At 39.1% G+C, this 20,890-nt stretch overlaps 1 protein-coding gene across 1 annotated transcript in view; it reads left to right on the top strand.

Annotated features, from left to right (window-relative positions):
• The window catches only part of zzef1 (zinc finger, ZZ-type with EF hand domain 1), a 66,084-nt gene that overhangs the window by 21,951 nt on the left and 23,243 nt on the right, over positions 1 to 20,890 (top strand). The window contains 27 exon segments of the mRNA XM_046838942.1: positions 13 to 227; positions 972 to 1,105; positions 1,185 to 1,255; positions 1,421 to 1,485; positions 1,488 to 1,534; positions 3,374 to 3,533; positions 3,823 to 3,944; positions 4,503 to 4,622; positions 4,765 to 4,934; positions 5,295 to 5,376; positions 6,488 to 6,689; positions 6,853 to 6,995; positions 7,556 to 7,799; positions 8,726 to 8,805; positions 8,880 to 8,970; positions 9,272 to 9,761; positions 10,276 to 10,440; positions 11,084 to 11,203; positions 12,352 to 12,513; positions 12,697 to 12,826; positions 13,462 to 13,600; positions 16,298 to 16,463; positions 17,350 to 17,594; positions 17,886 to 18,149; positions 18,480 to 18,646; positions 19,396 to 19,676; positions 20,486 to 20,647. Coding sequence (XP_046694898.1) covers positions 13 to 227; positions 972 to 1,105; positions 1,185 to 1,255; positions 1,421 to 1,485; positions 1,488 to 1,534; positions 3,374 to 3,533; positions 3,823 to 3,944; positions 4,503 to 4,622; positions 4,765 to 4,934; positions 5,295 to 5,376; positions 6,488 to 6,689; positions 6,853 to 6,995; positions 7,556 to 7,799; positions 8,726 to 8,805; positions 8,880 to 8,970; positions 9,272 to 9,761; positions 10,276 to 10,440; positions 11,084 to 11,203; positions 12,352 to 12,513; positions 12,697 to 12,826; positions 13,462 to 13,600; positions 16,298 to 16,463; positions 17,350 to 17,594; positions 17,886 to 18,149; positions 18,480 to 18,646; positions 19,396 to 19,676; positions 20,486 to 20,647 — 4,437 coding nt within the window.

Below are 20,890 nucleotides of genomic sequence, written 5' to 3'. Positions count from 1 at the left end.
CGCCTCTGTTAGTGGTGGAGAGGAGGCGATGAAGGCCCAGGTACTTTTGCTGCAGCTCCTTCAGAACTGTTTCTCAGCTCTTCCTGCCTTGCCAGAGTCCCGGAGCTCACCAGAGAGCACGGAGTCATCATCTTCATCACCTTCGTCATCCGCAGCCAGAGCGTCAGCGAGCACAGATGTGGATCCTGCTGAAGCTGTAGGGGAGCTGTACAGTCACCTATGTCAGGGTATGAACTATAAGGCTGCGACGATGTAGTAAATATAATAATGTACAATCATGCATAATTATTTATTCCATAAAAAAATAATTTCTAGATCCATCGGATTTAGTTGATGTAATTTTTGTTGTTTTAATGCATTCTTATATTAAAATATTGATATATTAAACTATAGAAAAATATAAATCTGCTATTCCAAATGACAATACATGACACTTGTACAACTTATATTAATGAAGAATGATGTGAAATATACTGCCAAGCAGTTCTTGATACAAAAGTATTTTGCTGAAAGTTTAGATTTTGGAATGTGTTTGTGGAGATTAGTGCTGTTTTAGCCACAGGGGCGTTATTAAAGTCAGGTGCTGATGTAGGGTGAGGAGGCCTGAGGTACAATCGGTGTTCCAGTTCATCCCAAATGTGTTCGATAGGATTGAATAGCAGGCCACTTAAATACTTCTACTCCAACCATGTCTTCATGGAGCTGGCTTTATGCACAGAGGCATTGTCAAGGTAGGACAGGTTTGGATCTCCTAGTTAAAGTGAAGGGGAAATGTAATGCTACCCGAAGACATTTAATACAATTGTGTGCCTCTAAAATAGTGGTAACATAGTCAGGTGTCCAGTTCTTTAGTCCATTTCAAATACTAGTCTCACTTTTGCAACCTACTAAGTGATTTTGTGTAACTAACAGTGCAGTTTGCAAAAACTTTGTGCTTTTGGTTAATGATGTTGGTGTTGGGATGTGTGCAGTGGTGGATGGGTCTGAAGGAGAGTCCTCATTGGAGAAAGCTCTGAAGAAACAGGCAGTGAAGACCATCCTGGGAGGCGCTGCCATCTTCTACCCAGACAAAAAGAGCCGACGGGACAAACTCTTTGACATGATGGTATGTGTGTGAGTGTGAGAGAGCTAGAGAGTTGTGTTCTGGTCTGTGTGTCATGTGCTTTTGTTCTCTCCATTTATAGAAGAACTTGACAGAGGAGGCTCAGCCCGAGTCGGCTAAGCTGACATTCGAATCACTTTGTAATTATTTCAGGTAACACACATGCACAGTTTCATCACTACAATGTAAACTGTAAAATTTTCTCCTGTAAAATTTTTTTTTTTTTTACTCACTTTTTCTGCCTTTTTTATTTTCTTTCCACTCCTCTGTCTCTTCTTTCTGTCTCTGCTGTACTCCTCTCTCTCTCTCCTGTTTTAGTGATCAGGACCCGAGTGGTCTGCTGCTTCTGCCCCCGAAAGAAGCACCAGCTGACTTTGACATCTCCCCATCCTCAGCGTTATGGACACACTGCTCCTCGTGGCCACTAAAGAGGTGTGTTCTTTATTTATATATATATATATATATATATATATATATATATATATATATATATATATATATATATATATATACACAGATAGTGGTATGATATATATATATATATATATATATATATATATATATATATATATATATATATATATATATACACAGTTGCATGTTTGTCACACTAATGTTTCAGATCATCAAACAAATTTAAATATTAGTAAAAGATAACACAAGTGAACACAACATGCAGTTTTTAAATGAAGGTTTTTATTATTGAGGGAAAACAAAATCCAAAACTACATGGCCCTGTGTAAAAAAGTTTACTGCCACACCTGTTCACAATCCAGAAATCTCTTAAATAGGACCTGCCTGACAAAGTGAATTAGACCAAAAGATTCTCAAAAGCTAGACATCATGCCGAGATCCAACGAAATTTAGAAACAAATGAGAAGTAATTGAGATCTATCAGTCTGGAAAATGTTATTAAGCTTTGAACTCAGCGAACCACAGTGAGAGCCATTATTCACAAATGGCAAAAACATGGAACAGTGGAGAACCTTCCCAGGAGTGGCGGGCCGACCAAAATTACTCAAGAGCACAGCGACGACTCATCCAGGAGGTTACAAAATACCCCACAACAACATACAAAGAACTGCAGGCCTCACTTGCCTCAGTTAAGGTCAGTGTTCATGACTCCACCATAAGAAAGAGACTGGGCAAAAACGGTCTGCATGGCAGAGTTCCAAGACGAAAACCGCTTCTGAGCAAAAAGAACATAAAAGTTTGTCTCAGTTTTGCCAGAAAAGATCTTGATGCTCCCCAAGACTTTTGGGAAAATACTCTGTGGACTGATGAGACAAAAGTTGAACTTTTTGGAAGGTGTGTGTCCCATTACGTCTGGTGTAAAAGTAACATCACATTTCAGAAAAAGAAAATCATACCAACAGTAAAATATGGTGGTGGTAGTGTGATGGTCTGGGGCTGTTTTGCTGCTTCAGGACCTGCAAGACTTCTGCTGTTTACCAAAAAATCCCGAAGGAGAATATCTGGCCATCTGTTTGTCACCTCAAGTTGAAGTAAACTTGGGTTCTGCAGCAGGACAATGATCCAAAATACACCAGCAAGTCCACCTCTGAATGGCTGAAGAAAAACAAAATGAAGACTTGGGAGTGGCCTAGTCAAAGTCCTGACCTGAATCCTATTGAGATGCTGTGGCATGACCTTAAAAAGGTGGTTCATGCTCAAAAACCCTCCAATGTGGTTGAATTACAACAATTCTGCATAGATGAGTGGACCAAAGTTCCTCCACAGCGCTGTAACAGACTCATTGCAAGTTATCGCAAACGCTTGATTGCAGTTGTTGCTGCTGAGGGTGGTCCAACCAGTTATTAGGTTTAGGGGGCAAACACTTTTTTACACAGGGCCATGTAGTTTGGGATTTTGTTTTCCCTCAATAATAAACTTTATTTAAAAACTGCATGTTGTGTTCACTTGTGTTATCTTTTACTAATATTTAAATTAGTTTGATGATCTGAAACATTAAAGTGTAACAAACACGCAAAAAATAGGAAATCAGGAAGGGGCAAACACTTTTTCACACCACTGTGTATATATGTGTGTGTGTGTGTGTGTGTGTGTGTGTGTGTGTGTAGATGTATATGTATGTCTGGTATGTATGATATTTTAAATCACTCAGTATTTGGGTCCTGAAGGCTTTAAACAGCTTTTGAACACAATCTGTAATGTTAGACATTGCTGTTTATTATGGTGAATTGTTTATATAGTAGACAGGTTTGTGATTGGAGTGTAATATTTGTGTGTGTGTGTGTGTGTGTGTGTCAGTGTGAGATGTTGATGGTGGACAACCCTGGAGGACCCAGTCGAAAGGTCCTGCTCTCTCTGTTCTGGGCTCTTCAAGGCAGTTTGCTCTCCTGGTGCTTCCTTCAGCTCAAAGGAGGCGTGGTGGCATCTTGTGATCTGGCCAGAGACATATTGATCAAATGTAAGATGAAAAGAATAATAATAAAAAAATCCATCTGCATGTAATTGTATCTGAGTCAGATATCTAGAGCTAGGTGTCATTTTCTTACTTTGAGACATTTCAATCCTACAAGCTACATTCTTTTTTCTTATGTGTATCAAGTACTTATTCATAATCCACTTTTATTATTCGTATTGCATTTGCTAAAGAAAAACACGAGTCAGCGTCTTGTACTTAATTTGCACTTCTGTGAACACGAGTTTTCCATGATGTAAGGCTTTAAACGCTCTTTTTGCTTGCATTTGAACAGATGTAGCACAGTTTCTCGCCAACACCCAAACCACTCTGAGCTCCCTGCTGGAGACGTACTCTGCTCCCGACATCATCGCCAAACTCGGCAACTCCATCAGCACCATGGCAACCAGGCAGCTGGTACTGACTTACCCATAATGTTTATAAAGTCTGTTCTGCATGCTATTTTGTCAGTTTCTTTTTAAAATAAGATGCAGCCATAGTTTAATATTAGAATTATAAAATGATAAACTGCAAAGGTGGCTAAAAAAAACAGGTGTTTTTAGATAGAGCCTATATTTTGGAGTGTGTCTTTGTTTGTCTTAAATCCTATTTGCCTTTCCACAAAGTCCAAAGAAAAATTTGAATAGCCAAATCTTCCACAGCAAAAAACCCCTGTATCATGCCTCCAAAATCCATACTTGTATCCATTTTTTATTTAAACCATATAGCAGGTGGAAAAATCCCACCACAGTCAGCATGCTGTGTGAATTTCCTAACCTAACCTAATTGACCCTGATCAGGCAGTTACTAAGGATGAATGAGCATATGCTGTAAATGCATAGCAAAGATCCCCATTCGAGTTGATGCACATCCATAATCTATATTTGTCCATTTTTGTTCTGTATTTTTAAAAGTATTCAAGCTTAGCATTTATTTGTATTGTTGCTCAGATTTGCTCAAAATATGTTGATGTAGGCGCTCTTCCTGCTGGAGATGTGTGCTCTGGATATTCCTCACTGCATCATTCTCAGGAGCTTTTTTTCTCTGCTGGAGCTGCTCAAAAAGCTGTCCTGTGGTGTAGAAGAGTCCTCCAAGGTGAGCGAGATGCTTATTTTTTCCTCCCAAGGTCATCTCAGAGTGTTATAATCCATTTGTTTGTAATAGAAGGTGACAGTAAAAGCATTTATATATATATATATATATATTCCTAACTAATGAAATGCTGCACGGTTTGTAGGGGGATGTGGATGGCTGGCAGCATCCTCAGCAGCCGGTGGTGTTGAGGACATGGGTCATGGAGTCCCCTCACAATTACGAAGACAGTAAACATGAGAACACTGTGTTCCTGTGTCCCGGTGCGACGTATTTCGAGGTGGAGTTCGACGAGCGCTGCGAGACAGAGAAAAGGTATCTGGTTCGAAATCTCACAATTAGGACGCACTCACTACCTATATGATAGAATGTAACAAATCTTTGTCACAAAATTAACTGATGAAACGAATTTTAGGATTATTGATGAAAAAGCATAAATCATAACAAAGTACCTTTCTAGAACAGAACAGTGTTTCATCACTGAAATAAGTGGAAAGTTATTGAAGCGGGTGTCTAATGTAAAAACACTTCACTTCTGTGAGCACTGAGACACACTTGTAGCCAGTCTGAAAAGAAGGTGGTCCTGATGCATTCATGAATGTTTCCTTATAATAGAGTTTTACCTGTTACTGTAATTAAATCATCCATTAAACTTGTATTTTACTGAACTGACAGGTACGACTATCTGGAGTTCACCGATTACAGAGGAGGGAAAGTGCGCTACGACATGAAAGTGGGCACTGAAAAGTGGCCAAAGGTGAGATATATGCGTTTTTATATTAGTTTCTCACGATGGTGGACAGTAGCGGAGTAAATGTAATTCTTTACTGTACTTAAAGTAGCTTTTTCTCGTATTTGTACTTTACTGAACTGTTTCTATTTGGGGAGACATTTACTTTAAGTTCACTACATTTCAAAGTCAAATATTTGACTTTTGTACTCGACTGCATTCTGCAAATCAGTCGTTACTTTTTATTTGAGTGGATAAAAACGTAACCGGTTGATCACGCCAGCAATCCACCAATCAGAGTTAAGAGCACGCTGACCTGGATTTGATCGCTGCTTGGTGGTATCTACTTATCACCAACATACTGATAATGATGGAAGAAACTCCTGACTCTAATTTGCCATTACACCTGTGGTCTTTTTGTTGTTGTTGTTAAAAAGAAGGTTTTGGGCTCATGTTTATTAGATATCAATCAATGTTTGACTCATTAGTATCATTTTATTAATAGATTGGTGCTAAGAGTAACAATAGAGTCTTTTCACAATCACTGAGTTGATTAAGCGAAGCGTCTTGTGACAAAAATGATCATAGGAACATAATAACCGTAATAAATCATAGAACTTTGGATACTCATATACATCTGAAGGCAAATACGTCTGTACTTTTATTCAAGTGAAAGTTCAAAGGAGCACTTTTACTTGAGTGGTGTTTTACCTTGCATATCTCTACTGTAACTCAACTACATGGTTTGTGTACCACTGGTTCCCTGTGATATTGACATAGGTCCCATTTTCTACATCTTCGTCCAGTAGGATTATTCTGGCCTGCTGAATATATATTGAATATGGTATCCATAATCTGCACTTTTGGAAAACTGCACAAAAAAACTGCAATAAACGAATTTATTGCCACAACGTGCTAATTACTTTGACCTTTTTATTTTTACTTGCCTATAATTTTCCAAACTGGTCTGTTGCTGCACTTTTCTGTTATATAATTCAAAGTCTATGTTGTAATGCTGAAGGAGGGAAAGTGAACAAAATACAGCAATGTGGAAAATAAAATGGTGGAACGAGTAAGTGAAATGAGTTTTATTTATATATTCATTTGTATTTATTTTATTCATTTTGATTTTTTTTAGAAAGTCACGTTTAAAGCAGGCCACCAGCTGCAGTTCCTCTTCCACTCGGACAGCAGTAACACCGAGTGGGGCTACAAGTTCACAGTGACCGCATTCGGCCTTCCAGACATCAGCGTCTCTTGGATCTCTGACCTGCAGCTGCTTGTGTCGAGGCTGATGGGCCGCTTGGCTTCACGCACCATGGCACTGAAATCCACACAAGGTATGATATATACATCACATAACGTTCTATTTATATGATCACATGGACCAGTGGAGATGATCCAAAAACAGGTGTATTACTCTGAATAGGTAAATGCTATTACCCCTCCCCCAGAATGAATTCTTTAGTGAAATATTGTTGTAATTAATTTTTTTTTTTAAAGAGGTTCACAGCATGAAGGAGATTCCTGCAGCCGTAATGAATCACGTGATTTCTTCTCCTCTGTGGAAGCCCGTTTTCACACACGGTTTGATCGGACCAGCCAGGAGCCGAGAACTCGAATACTGCAGCAACAATACAAAACAGGTACAAGCGCTCAGGCAGACTGATCATTATGAAGTAGGAATTCCACATTTAGTCCCCATTTGCTGTTATAATCACCTCCATTCTTCTGGGAAGATGTTCCACTTAATTTTGGAGTGCTTGTGGAGATTTGTGCTCATTCAGCCACAAGATCTTTAGTAAAGTCGTGTACTGATGTAAATAAAGATTCTAGTCAGAGTCTAAAACTTTTCACACACAGTTCAAGATAGAACACCATGTCTCATAGCTGAAATGATGGTCACATGACTGTGTTTAGAAGCACATACAATATGCATGACATTATAAAGATGCTGAAACTCATACTGCCTTAATAGAATGTAATAGGACTCTAGATCCCTAAACATTATTACATTGTTAGCTACCTATTTATTTGTCAAGTCAGTGAGGTTTCTGGGCAACCAAAACCTGAACCAGAGCAAACCCATTTGGACAGTTTAATCCATTCATGCATCTCTCTCTGAAGCAAGCATTAAGCTGAATATTAAATTTCCCCTCGAGAATCAATTTATCTTTATCTTCCTGTGTGTGTGTTTTGCTCACAGACCAAATCCGTCTACTCTGGAGATGACCTAGTGGAGTTCCTGGTGGATTTCGCTCGCTGGGATCCTTCCCGTGAGTCATGTGATGAGAGGACAGAGCTCATGAGGAACCTCATGCTGTCCTGCAAGAAGCAGCTGCTCAGGAGCGAGATCGCTGTCGGGTCGAAGGTCGATCATGCGGTGAACGCGATCTGGGCGGCTATGGTGTACCACACCCCGGCGCTCCAGACTTCTCTCAGGAACTTTGGTAAAGCCTTTAGTTATGAAAAGTTCAAGAATGATGTGTGAAAAGCAGAGGAATGAACTGATTGTGTTCTCATTTACTTTTAACTGTATGTGGAGTAGAATAAAAAAATGAATAGTTCATTTACAGTGATTATGGCAATTTCTTTTTTTTTTTTTCTTTCTAGAACCAGCATGCTTCTAGAAATTGTATTATACACAAAAAAAACTTGAATATTTTAAACACTGGTGGAAGCAGGTGCATGGTTGAGCATAGGCTTGTGAATAGAGGGCAGAGTTGGAAGAATTGAATAATAAGGATCACACACCTGTGAGTAGTTTTATTTGAGTTTAAAAAGGTGGAGGTTAAAAAAAGTTTGACATGAGACCCACGAGAAAGCGAAAAGTTGAATTCTCAGAGATGTGTGTTCGTGTGTGTGTGTGTGTGTTCGTGTGTGTGTGTTTCCGAGATTATTCTTTGCAAAATATATATATATATATATATATATATATATATATATATATATATATATATAATGCAAAATAAAGCTTGTATAATATAAAGCTCTCCACACTGAAAAAAACCTGTGAAAAAGTCAACGGTTCAGCTTCTCTTTTTTTCATGGTTCTCTTCTCTCTCCTTTATATTATACACTGAGCACGCTCAATAAAAAAACTATGCATAGGTATGTTATCCTTACCATTTGATCCTCCAGCTCCGCCCCATTCACAAACCGGCGCTTGACCATGTCCAAAACCCTATTTTCATATGAGCATCATCTTAATGTTAGTGATGTTTACTTAACTGTGACACCCATTCAGCAGCCTTGAATCTTTGTGTAGCTCTCACACATACACACACACAGTGAATTCTCCACAACTCATTCATCTGATTTGCCTTAGTGTGTTTTTTTATTTTGTTTGTTTTGTTTTGTTTTTTTGCTTCTCCAGTGGTGAAGCAGGGGCAGAGCTGTCTGACTGAGGACCTTTTCCAGGTCTACATGCTCGCCGATGGCATCAGGACATGGATGGTGAGACCTGATCATTTTTATTCATTGCATGCGATTGCATGTGAGTTGTTTTTAAGCGTGTTTTTGTGTTTTAGTTGGAGATGAAGCAGCGTTCCATGGTGATCAAAATGAATGGGGCAGGAGAGAAAGGGGAAAGTCACATAGAAGTTACACCAGAGTCTTTGGGTTGGTTTTTTAAAATGATTATTATTATTTTTAAGCGGCATTTAATGAAAACAATACAACTAATAATACTAGTTAGAAATGGTGTAGTACAACATTTTCGGTTCTGATACCGAAAGTATCAGCCAGCATCAATACCCATTTATTTATTTATTTTTAAAAAAATTACTCAAAAATACAGAAAACTTCAGCTTTCATTAACATTAAACACCAGAAAATGTTGACTTTATTGAAACTATAATTTTCAAACTCTTTTTATGTGTTTTCTCTTCCATGTTCATGTTTTCTCTTGCTCCCTCTCCAGCTGAGATCTGCATCAGTAAGACCTTGCTGTTGTTCAGGTTCAACCCTGATGCCTCCAGTGCCCCTCCTCCACATCCTGACCCCTGTAAACTCGAAGAGACCCCTGTTGTCCCAGTTCTCCCTGTATTCCCTTACTCTGTGTCTATATCAGAAGGGGATTTCCAGGCCTGTCCTGCTCCATCCACCTCCTCATCCTCACAGAGTCCTATAAAAGTAGAGGCTCAGATGTCCGCTCCCTCCGATCATGGAGCTTCCAGCAGTGGCAGTGCTCAGGATTCGAGAGGATCCACAGAAAGCCTTCATTCGCAGTGCGGAGAGCCCGTTTCCCCTTTGACCTTCTCCCGCAGAGCGCCGTTTAGCCGCGGTCGCCTCAGACTGCTTTCCTACCGCTCGGTCGAAGAAACGCGGCCCACGCCCTCGGTCAAAGACAGATACCCGATTCTCAAACACATATTCAGCTTTGTGAAGGACATGGTGATTAGTGAGACCAGGTATAATTTACACGCCATATTTAACATATTTGAACATTTCTGGTAAGGTTTGTTTTTATAGATATATCATAGATATATAATATCTAAATATAATAAAGCTCAATTGTTGTAGAAATTAGATAAACGTGAATCACTCTGGATAAAGGCATCAGCTAAATTGCCATAAATGTAATATAAAATGTAAATGTTTTCACAGTTATAGTCAGAGTTGTAAGTTTTCAGACATGGGAAACATTCGGATGGAGAGATTTGTGGTTTCTTGGTAAAAATGACGAGAGCTGGGGAAAAAAAAAAACTTGGATTTTATAACTGCAATAAAATTAACTAATGTTTTCTAGCCGTTCCAAGACATTAACATAAGTATTTTATAGTTATATCTTGTAACCATTGTGGTAAAGTGATTCTGAAGTTAGTGGTGTATTCTTTTTAACAAATGCAAGAAATTAATAAGAAGTAAATGTATCTCTATATACTCATAATTCCTTAATTCATTTTTGTGTGTGTCTGTGTGTAGCATTCTTCAGACTCTTGCCTTGAAAAAGTCCCAGACTACGAGTGTGTGTGAAGTTTTAGACATGGTGCAGCAGTTTTTACTGTCCATGGGGAAACCGCACCTCTTCCAGGCTCCCTGCATTCTGTTCCTGCAGGAGCTGCTGGCCTGCCAGAAAGACTTCACCAAGTACGACTTCTCTCGTCATACATCTAAATGGTTTGGATTATGTTTACTCTTACTTTTATACTATGATAACAGGGGTAATTCGGGTTGAGGGAGTCACTGGTACCTTATTATTTGATTTGATTTTGGTTTAGGATGCAATGATGTGATTATTATCCATATCACATTTTCTTTTCTATCTGAATTCTGTCTCCTGCAGCAGTACAATTTACTTAATAAACACAGACTGCCATTTATATGTAGGTTTTTTTTGGTTTGTTTTATTGAAATTATGAAATGATGAGCATGTTTATCAATCCAGTACAATGCTGAGTAGAAGATTAAACCTTCATGACGTTTATTTCAATTGACAACACAAACTGAAGCACTGCTGCATAGAATTGTTTAGTATAGTGTAATATTGTGTAAAGGTCCATGATGATTAACATAAGTTCATAGTGGTCTTATATTTTGGTTATATCTCAAGCATTTTACCTGGATTTTTTTTTTCTCTTTTGCTTTCTCTTTTGTTACTGTTACTGCTTATTCAGTCCCCCTTCCCTTATTCCTACTTACTAGTGTGTCTTTTTTAAAGCAGTCTTCTCTCTCTCTCTCTCCCTATCTATCTCTTTCTCTCTCTCTAACTCTCTCTTTCTCTCTCCCCCAGTTATTTCTCCCAGTTATCTGGCTGTGGGCCTGATCTGAAAGATCGAGTCAGGTCGTCCTACCATCAGCTCATTCACATGCTAGTAGAGGCCGTGCAAGGATTCAGTAAACTCAATGACAAGTAAGATACAATTTTATTGTGCGAATGAGGCTTTTTTAATTCATTAAAGTAGCTTCTGTGCACAGTATTACATCATGCATTTTATGTAAATGTGAGATTTTGTTTTTGTTAAATCATCTGGAGCATGACCACAGGCATGCTCCAGATGATTTAACAAAACAAAATCTCACATTTACAGAGAATGCATTATTTATATATATATATATATATATATATATATATATATATATATATATATATATATATATATATGTGTGTGTGTGTGTGTGTGTGTGTGTGTGTGTGTGTATGTATATATATATATATATATATATGGGTTTGCAGTGTGTGTGTGCTGTATACCAAACCTACAAATACTGTACTGTACTTGCTCTTACAGTACCTTAAAATGATAGTACACTACGACTAGTTTGTAAGTCACACGTTATTTTTATTTGTATATATATATATATATATATATATATATATATATATATATATATATATATATATATATATATATATATATATACAGCCCTAATATATAATATATATGTAATAGAGAGAGAGAGAGAGAGAGAGAGAGAGAGAGAGAGAGAGAGAAACAAATAAAGCAAAAACAAAAATTAAACTAATGATGTATATTCAATAAAACTGAAAATATTATGTACTGCAGGCATATTTATGAAAATGTGTTGAAAAGTATTGAACCTTAAACAGAGTGGTGCAAAACAAAGTTAAAACTAGAGGTCGACCAATTAATTGCGGCAATTTTTGGCCTTTTTTTTTTATTAATTGTCTTCGGCCAATTGTGCTGCAAATTAGGCCGATTATTAGGCAGGCACCTCTGACACACCAAACAGTGTGTATATGTTCTGCGTGTGCGTGAGACATAACATTCCTATACCAGCAGGTGGCAGGAATCTGTATTCCGATTTCAAACAAGGAAACCGGAAGAACCAAACAGCGTTTCCACCTGCCGCAATCATTACCGACAGATTCCTGTAGCTTTTTACAATTATGTCTATCACATTGCAAAGACAAGCACAAGAATTATGGGCAGGATTCAAACCCTTATTTTGTGTTCGTGTGTGTGTGTGTGTGTGTGTGTGTGTGTGTGTGTGTGTGTGTGTAATAAATTGAATAAAGCTTTGTATCTTGTGCCCCAGGGTGCTGCTTCCTGCCTTGTCATGTGTACAGACATGTCTGCTACACCTGCTAGATATGAGTTGGGAAGTTCAAGATCTGCCTCTATTTGAAGACATCAGACTTCCTGATCTGCTCCTCACCATGTCTCAGGAGAACATCAGCGTGCATGACATCGCCATAAGGTGTGTGATGAAGCTTAGCGCCCCCTTTCAGGTTCTGATTTCTGTGTTCAGTCTTGTTTATTTAATCAGTAAACAATTTATATACACACAAATGATTCAGAGTTATTTTTAACCATGTGTGCATGACTTCAGTGTCCCTAATGTCTGCTGATTTATGCCTCTTTTTCTCTGTCATTCCTGCAGCCAGTGGACGGAAGAGGACGAGATCGCGGACTTCGAGAGGAACACAGAGTGGATGGACGAGTGCATGGACGGCATGTTCGAGAAATGGTTCGACAAAATCTCGCAAGCCTCACCTGAGGACAAGAGAAAGGTAGAACACACCTGAATCCACAAAGAAATGCTAATGTTCAGTGATTTTGCCATGCAAAGACTTCACTTTTGCATGTTGCTCTTTGTCAACTAGTTACAAAAAACCCAGTTACAGAATTTCAAAACCACATCATAAACCTTTTAGAAAATAGAAACAAATGGAGGAAGTTGTCGAAAGCATTGTAAATAATTAGGTTTTTATAGCAAACAAGTGTCCTGTGCAGAATGACAGTAAGGAAAATGGCCATTATATTGTGTCCTAAGTGTGTCTTTCGCAACAGCGAGTCTCTTTGTCTCGACTCGGTACACATGAGGGGGGAAATGTCAACACCTGTTCTAATTCCAGAGCTCCAGCCAGGCGTAATCTCTTTATAAATATTTACAATGAATTCAACCCCAAACTTGTGTAAATTTCACTCTTACACAAATCTCCTTTCCATGGAAAATACCACATATACATTTATGCTCATTTGTCCCCCCTCTTAGTGGCTCTACTGTTTATACCTGAGCTCTTTCTGATCTGGAACTAAATGGACTATACAAAACTAAAACATTGGACATATTGACAATTTAATCAAGTGTATTAAGTGTGTTTCCTTGTAGATTTTTGAAAGTAACCTCATGTCCTCTCTGCAGATGCACATGTTCATCGCACGCTATTGCGACCTTTTGAACGTGGAGATCTCGTGCGATGGATGTGAGAGAATCGCGCCCGGACACCGCTACCGCTGTCTTCAGTGCACTGACATGGACCTGTGCAAGACCTGCTTCCTGAGTGAGCCGCCGAAATCTTTAACTCCTCGTAAAAGCAGTAGCACAGCAATGAGTGTTTTTTTCAATAACATGAGAGGTTGCTAGTCGACACAAAAATAAGGGAATAGGAATAACGGGAATAATGAAGGAATGATTATTTGTAGCAGATATAACATTTATGATGTTTCATATTATATAAAATACATACAGCTCTGTAAAAAAAAAATGAGACTGCTGCAATTTACATCTAAATCAGCATCTCTCTGAGTATGACGAGCATTCAATGCCAGTTTTCTTTTTTATTTCTACACAAGCACTCCTCGTTCTGCTTAATGAGGTACTGATTTGGTGATCACCTGAATCCAATCCTATTTAATGGGAAAAGTATAAAAAAGCGCTGCTGTAATCAACACACTCTTCTTGCAATGTGACCAATTGGATGGTACAAAGTTCTTTCAAATGTAAGTGGAAATTTAAAAATAACCATTGAACATGCCAAAAACAGTGAAAAGAGAGGTTTTGAGTGAAGAAAAAAAGGATCAATCCTAGCTTTACTGGCACAAGGATTTAGTGAGTGTCAAGTTGCTTCTATCCTTAATATTTCAAAGACAGCAGTTCACAAAAACAAGATCAAGCAACAGAGCAACAAAGCTTCAGCCTGGAACAGGCAGAAAACGGGTCAGTACCGCAAACTTATTCGATTGTCAATCAAGAACCGTAGGCTGACCTCAAGTGACCTTCAACAACAGTGGCAAACTGAGACTGGGGTTCTCAGCATGAAACAGGCTTCTACACGCAGAGCTAAAGTCATACGAAACCAGAAAAAAAGCCCTTCATCAGTGAAAAGCAAAGAAGAGCCAGTCTGAAGTTTGCAAAATACCACAGGAAGTGGACTGTAGCGAACTGAAGTAAGGTCATCTTTTCTGATGAGTCCAGTTTTCAGCTTTGCCCGACACCTGGGCGTGTTCTGGTTAGACAGAGACCTGAAGAGGCCTACAATCCACAGTGTCTTGCACCAACTGTAAAATATAGAGGGGGGTCAGTGATGAACAGTGACTTCCTTCTGCTAAGACAATGTTCCATAACTTTAGAGGATTGGATTTTCCAACTGGACCATGGGCCATGCCATACATCCGGAGCACTTAGAGTCTGGATGGAGGATCACCAGATCAAGACCCTGTCATGGCCAGCCCAATCTCTAGATTTGAACCCTATTGAAAACCTCTGGAATGTCATCAAGAGGAAGATAGATGGTCACAAACCATCAAGCAGATCTGAGCTGTTTGCTTTTTTGCAAAAAAAGAGTGGAATTTACCCAACAGCAATGTGGAAAAACTGGTGGAGAGCATGCCAAAACGCATGAAAGCTGTAATTGCAAATACTGATTTCTAAATGTTAGAAACTGATTATTTTGCAGTGGTCTCTTATTTTTTTCCGGCGCTGTATATATATTTACAGTATCTCACAAAAGTGAGTGCACCCCTCACATTTTAGCAATCATTTTATTATATGTTCTCAAGGGACAAAACTATAGAAATAATAGAAATAATAGAAATAATTATATCCATAGAAATATGGATATAATTTTAGAGTAGCTGTACGTCATGTAACCATGCAAAGCCACATGTGCTATTCATCATGTTCATGTTTTTGTCTGCTTGACGTGATCATACAAATTTGTGTATCTTGTATTAGAGAAGTACACATTTGGTGCTTTGAGTACAATTCTCTCATACTGACCACTGGATGTTGGACAACATGGCACCTCATGGCAAAGACACTCTGAGGATTTGAGAGTTAGATTTGTTGCTCTCTATAAAGATGGGTTAGGGTAAGAAGATAAGAAGATTATTAACAAAGTGAGGTACAGTACAGTGGCCAGGGTCATACAGAGGTTTTCCAAGACGGGTTCCACTCGGAAGAGGCCTTGCAAGGGTTCGATCAAATAAGTTGATGTGCTGTGCATCAGGTGCAGAAGCTGACTTAAAAAACAGACACGAGTGCTGCCACACACTGCAACAAGTCTCATGGCTCAGATGGTGTCCAGCATGTGTGGCGACACTGTGATGAGGACTGCCAAAAACTTGTCTAAGCATGGTGGTGGTATTATCATGGTCTGGGGCTGCATAAGTGCTGCTGGTACTGCGGAGTTGTGGTTTATTGAGGGCAAAAATGGATTCCAACATGTGACATTCTGAAGCAGAACATGATGCCTTTTACTTCAGGCTGAAGTGCAGGTTTCCAACATGAAAACGACCCCAAACATACCACCAAGATGAAAAATTCCTTGCTGAAGGTGATTAAGTATCCAAGTATGTTTCATCCTGAACCCTATTTAGCATCTGTGGGGCATCCTCATGCGGAAGGTGGAGATGTGTTCAATTAGTCTGTGAGGTCATTTTGGAGAAGTGGAAGAGGATCCCAGCAACAACCTGTGCAGCTCTGGTGAATTCCATGCCCATGCCCACAGTTTTGGCATGTTCACTTAGGGTGTACTAATTTTTAATTATTTTCAGAGGGCAGTAAATCTATACTGCCAAGTTTCATTTCTATAGTATTGTCCGTTAAGAAGATCTACTAAAATGCTTGACATGTAAATGTTGTACTTACTTTTGTGAGCTACTGTATATATATTCGAATGGAAGGAATTCTTTCCGTTCTCCTATTAGCGTGAATAGTGTGTTTTCTGTTGTTAATAGATTCTGCTTTATCTCTACAGGCGGCGCGAAGCCTGAAGGCCACGAGGACGAGCATGAGATGGTGAACATGGAGTATGCTTGTGATCACTGCCAGGGTCTCATCGTAGGCAGCAGAATCAACTGCAATGTCTGCGAGGACTTTGATCTCTGCTTCGGTTGCTACAACACCAAGAAATACCCAGACAGGTATAAGAGAAATAATAATAATAATAATGGCTAAAAATAATTTCTTAATATGTAATAAAAGTTTATCTATATATTTAAAGGGAAAAAAAACTATGCAAAAAGTGTATGTATATTTTAGGGATGTGCATCTCCATTACCAAGGACAGTGCATTTTGCATCTCACTTGCATAGCCAAAGAAACGATACATAAAAAATGCATATGAAGCAGCGATACGATAAGATGCGATACGATTCACCCCATTACAATGCCGTGCGAGTCGATTTCGATTTGATTCAACACAGTGTGATTCATTGCAATACGATGCAATAAAAAAAAAATTCTATTCCATACAATTTAATATGGTACAGATGATTTTGATTTCTTTGGTTCAGACAGACAGCAAATCGTAAATTTACTTACGTGACTTCTAACGCATGGCCCTTTCATAAAACAGGCCTTTTGTAGTGCAAAAAAAAAAGGATTCAATAAAACAAGTGGTTCTTTTCCTGTTCTCTCTCCAGGAAGTTGCAGCTCTACCTCTGCCAGGTTAATCTACATTTTATGTGACTCTCAGGACACGCCTTGGTTTTAGAGAGGATAAATCGATTTAAATGTAACATATTTGTCACAAACTATTCATCCCTTCTTAAATAAATAAAAAAAAAAAAAGTGTAGCCCATCTACTAATAATTATATATAAATAAATATTTTTTTTACAATTGCAAATATGTAAAAAAAAAAAAAAAGGCATCGCGGTACAAATGCAAATTTGTATCTCTAATGCACACTTTTATGCCAATGCACCAATGCGAGTCGATGGGTCTTATCATCCCTAGTATATGTGTATGTAAAAAAAATTTTGTTTTTGGCCACACCTCTGTAACATTTTCTTACATTTGTTTCTAGTCATTTACCCACCCACCGTATCACAGTCTACCCCATGGTGACCATCCGCATCAGCGATCGACACCGGCTCATCCAGCCTTACATCCATAACTACTCTTGGCTCCTGTTTGCCAGCCTGGCCTTGTTCACCTCCGAGCTGATGTGCGAGTCAACGGACCCCGTGACTCAGGGTCATGCCGCAGCGCTGCAAAGCCGCTGCTCCCAGCTCATCACTGAGTGTTTAATGAAGGGCCAGACAGGAAAAGGTAACCTGTGAAGAAGAATCAAGTGTGTTTTCAGTATAGATGGTGGATTTACTGAAAAGTTATTCTGCAGAAATGACAAGTTTCAGATCAGTCTCCTTCATTATCTGTACGAGCAAATGCTCCTGAGATGAATTGAAATGTTGCACTTTGCTCGCACAGCTGATGGATATTTGTCGGGTTTTTTTATGGAAACATTCTGTACTGATATGCTTGCGGGAAACGAGCTCAATTATTTTTGATCTTCTGACTTTTACTGTTCATCTCCTCCCTTTTCCCATTGACCTCTTTAAGGTTTGCGCGCTTCAGCTCTTTTGTCCTTGCTGTCCTCTAATGAGCCGGAGCCGTGTCCTCCCAGCCCAGTGCCCAGTCAGGAGCTCAGCATCTCGGACACATCCTCTCTACCTGGCAGCACTGCAGCTCTCTGCTCTCCACCATCCTTTTTTTTAAAAACACTGTCTGCAGAGGAGAAAGACGAGCGGGGCCAGTTGGTTTCCCAGGATACGCTTGATTCTCCATCACTGAATAGCGAGGGCACACTGTCTCCAGAGCTCAGAGGTTGGTGAGACTGCAAGGCATATTTCAATGTAGCTTACTGTGAATGTAACTATGTAGAATACATTGAATCTACAATTAACATGTTTAAGCCACAACATCTATACCATATAACACGCCAATGGATGGCAAAACAAGGCTGCACGCACAGTCACAGGGAGCACCAACCTTCATAAGTCAGTGTGCCAAAAGTTATTGAGTACGATAGTGTGAGAGCATATTAAGATGAATAAGCGAGCATGATATGAGACATGTCAACTTTTTGTCAAATGTTAGAATTCTTAATGCACAAATAACTTTGATAGAACGTGCAAATTTTATTTTCCATTTCAGATGCCGATTCCACTGGTGATACCATCACTTCTGCCACCTCTGAGAACCTGAACAAAGAACAGGAGGATGGGACACCTAAAGGGCCTCTGCAGGAGCACGTGTTTGCGGAGTGCTCCAGGGAGAGGATTCTGGGATTGCTAGCAGCCATGTTACCTCCAGCAAAACCAGTAATGCTTACTTCTATACTTTACTCCAACGTTACGCACAGTCGAAGGCAGAAATGTACACTTGCACTGTTCAAGGATGCAAACTTTTGCACTCAACTGTAAACTGCACGCATTTTTTTCTTTTAGTGCAGAAATGTTTTTAGAAGGTGTATTATTCATGTATACACTGTATGGACAAAATAATTGGGACATCTGACTTTTCCAACCATATGTGGTTCCTCCCCAAATTGACTATAATGTTTTACACAAACAGTTGTATTGGATGTCTTTGGAAGCAGCAGCATTTAAATTTCCCTTCACTTGAACTAGGAGACCCAAACCTGTTCTAGCAGGACAATGTGTCTGTGCTCAAAGTAAACGCCAACAAGATCTGGTTTACATGGGTTGTATTAGAAGAGCTTGAGTGGCCTGCTATAAACCTCTGACCTCAACCCTACTGAACAACCTTTGAGGATTAACTGGAACGCTGACTGCACCCCAGGTTTCCTCACCCTACATCAGTACCTGACTTTACTAACACTCTAAAATCTAGTGCATCTTCCCAGAAGAGTGGAGGATATTATAATTTTAAAATTGGGACTGAATGTGGAAACGTTTAAAAAGCACATTGAATCTTGTGATCATGTGTCCACAACTTTTGTCCATACAGTGTACCTGTTAAGATGTCCTGAATGTTTCCTGAGGATTAATGTTATCTAAAAAAAAAAAAAAAAAAAGATATGAATATGTTTGGCCTTTTGACTTCTCAGGGCACTACGATTTCCCTCTCCGGTCTGAGCCCTATCCTGCCTTTACTGTTCCGTGTTGTCATCTCCAATGCGGGCTGTTTGAACGAGGCCTACCACCTGACGCTCGGGCTTCTAGGACAGCTGCTTCTGCGCATCTCCCCTGCCGAGGCCGATGCAGCCGTCACAGAGGCACTTTCTGAGAAATTTGAGCTGCTTGCACAAGCCAACGGAGCGATCAATGATACACCAGGCTGGAAAACCACTCAGCTTTTGTTCAGCCTCGGGGCTGTGTGCTTGGACAGGTCAGAACTTCTCACACCTTTGGGCAATCCAATTACAGATACCAACTAGGAATAAAAGCATGCAGGAACCTGTCATCTCTGTCTGTCTGTCTGTCTGTCTGTCTAGGGGTTTCAACTTGAAAAGATTTGAAAGTTGTAATGTGTGAATTTGGCCTTGATTTTACAAATTCGTAATTTTTACACTTGATTTTATTTTATTTTCCTTTTAGGTACTAAATCCCATCTCACACAATCCAATTAAGAAATTGGAAAAATCTGAAAGCCGGTCCTCGAGAGCCAAATAAAACCGGCTACACATAAAAAAAAAAAAATGCATTCATTAGAAAATTACAAAACAAATATATTTGATATGTTTCCAGCAAATTAAAAGCCTTCATTTACATTTCCACTTGCCACCCTATGACCAGGCTTTTATGTTCACACAATTTTTGGAAAGGTTTTCATCTTTTTTTTTTTGTCAAAAAGGGAAACAAATGAGCTTCTATTGTTCTTGATTTTATTTAAATTGCAAGCCATCGCAAAACTATTCAACTTACCCCAAGTCTTATTTTGCTAGTATTTGCGCATCACAATCATTTTATTTGTTGTTAATTATCAATCGTCACCACTTTACATCCATAAGCACTTTATTAAACCAATATTTGCTATTTGGGAGGTCATGACATCATAATTACAAAAGGTTGGATCCATAAAGACTCTGTAAACACTAGAGAATGTTTCAGTTGTATGAGCTAAAGGTTTGTGCCTATAAAGAATGAAACGTGATAATTCTTTTTGTTTATATTTCCCACACCTCTGTGTAATTGCAGTCGCATCGGGTTAGACTGGGCGAGCTCAGTGGCGGACATCTTGCGAAATCTGAACTCGTGTCCTCAGTGGTGCGATGTCATCGCACTCTTCACCGACCACTGCATTCAGCATCTACCACACCAACTTAAACGCACCAACATCTTCACTCTGCATGTCCTGGTCATCTTCCTGAGGTATTAAATAAAAATGCACACAGTGAGCACAGTTTATGACGTTTTATTATTTACTTTAGTAGATCATTTCATGGATGTAGTGAACTGCTGCTGTAATCATAAAGTCAAAGTGCTCGTATCAGAACTCTTATTTATACTGAATATTCTTTTAACACACTCTGTAATGTTTGACATTATAATGTAAAAGCGTAATGATTTATAAATCCATTATGGTGCGACACCTAGAAGTGG

Source organism: Silurus meridionalis, chromosome 25 (assembly GCF_014805685.1).
Source record: "Silurus meridionalis isolate SWU-2019-XX chromosome 25, ASM1480568v1, whole genome shotgun sequence".
In the NCBI taxonomy this organism is placed as follows: Eukaryota; Metazoa; Chordata; class Actinopteri; order Siluriformes; family Siluridae; genus Silurus; species Silurus meridionalis.
Note: the sequence above shows the minus strand (reverse complement) of the source record. Positions and strands in the feature narration are given on the sequence as shown.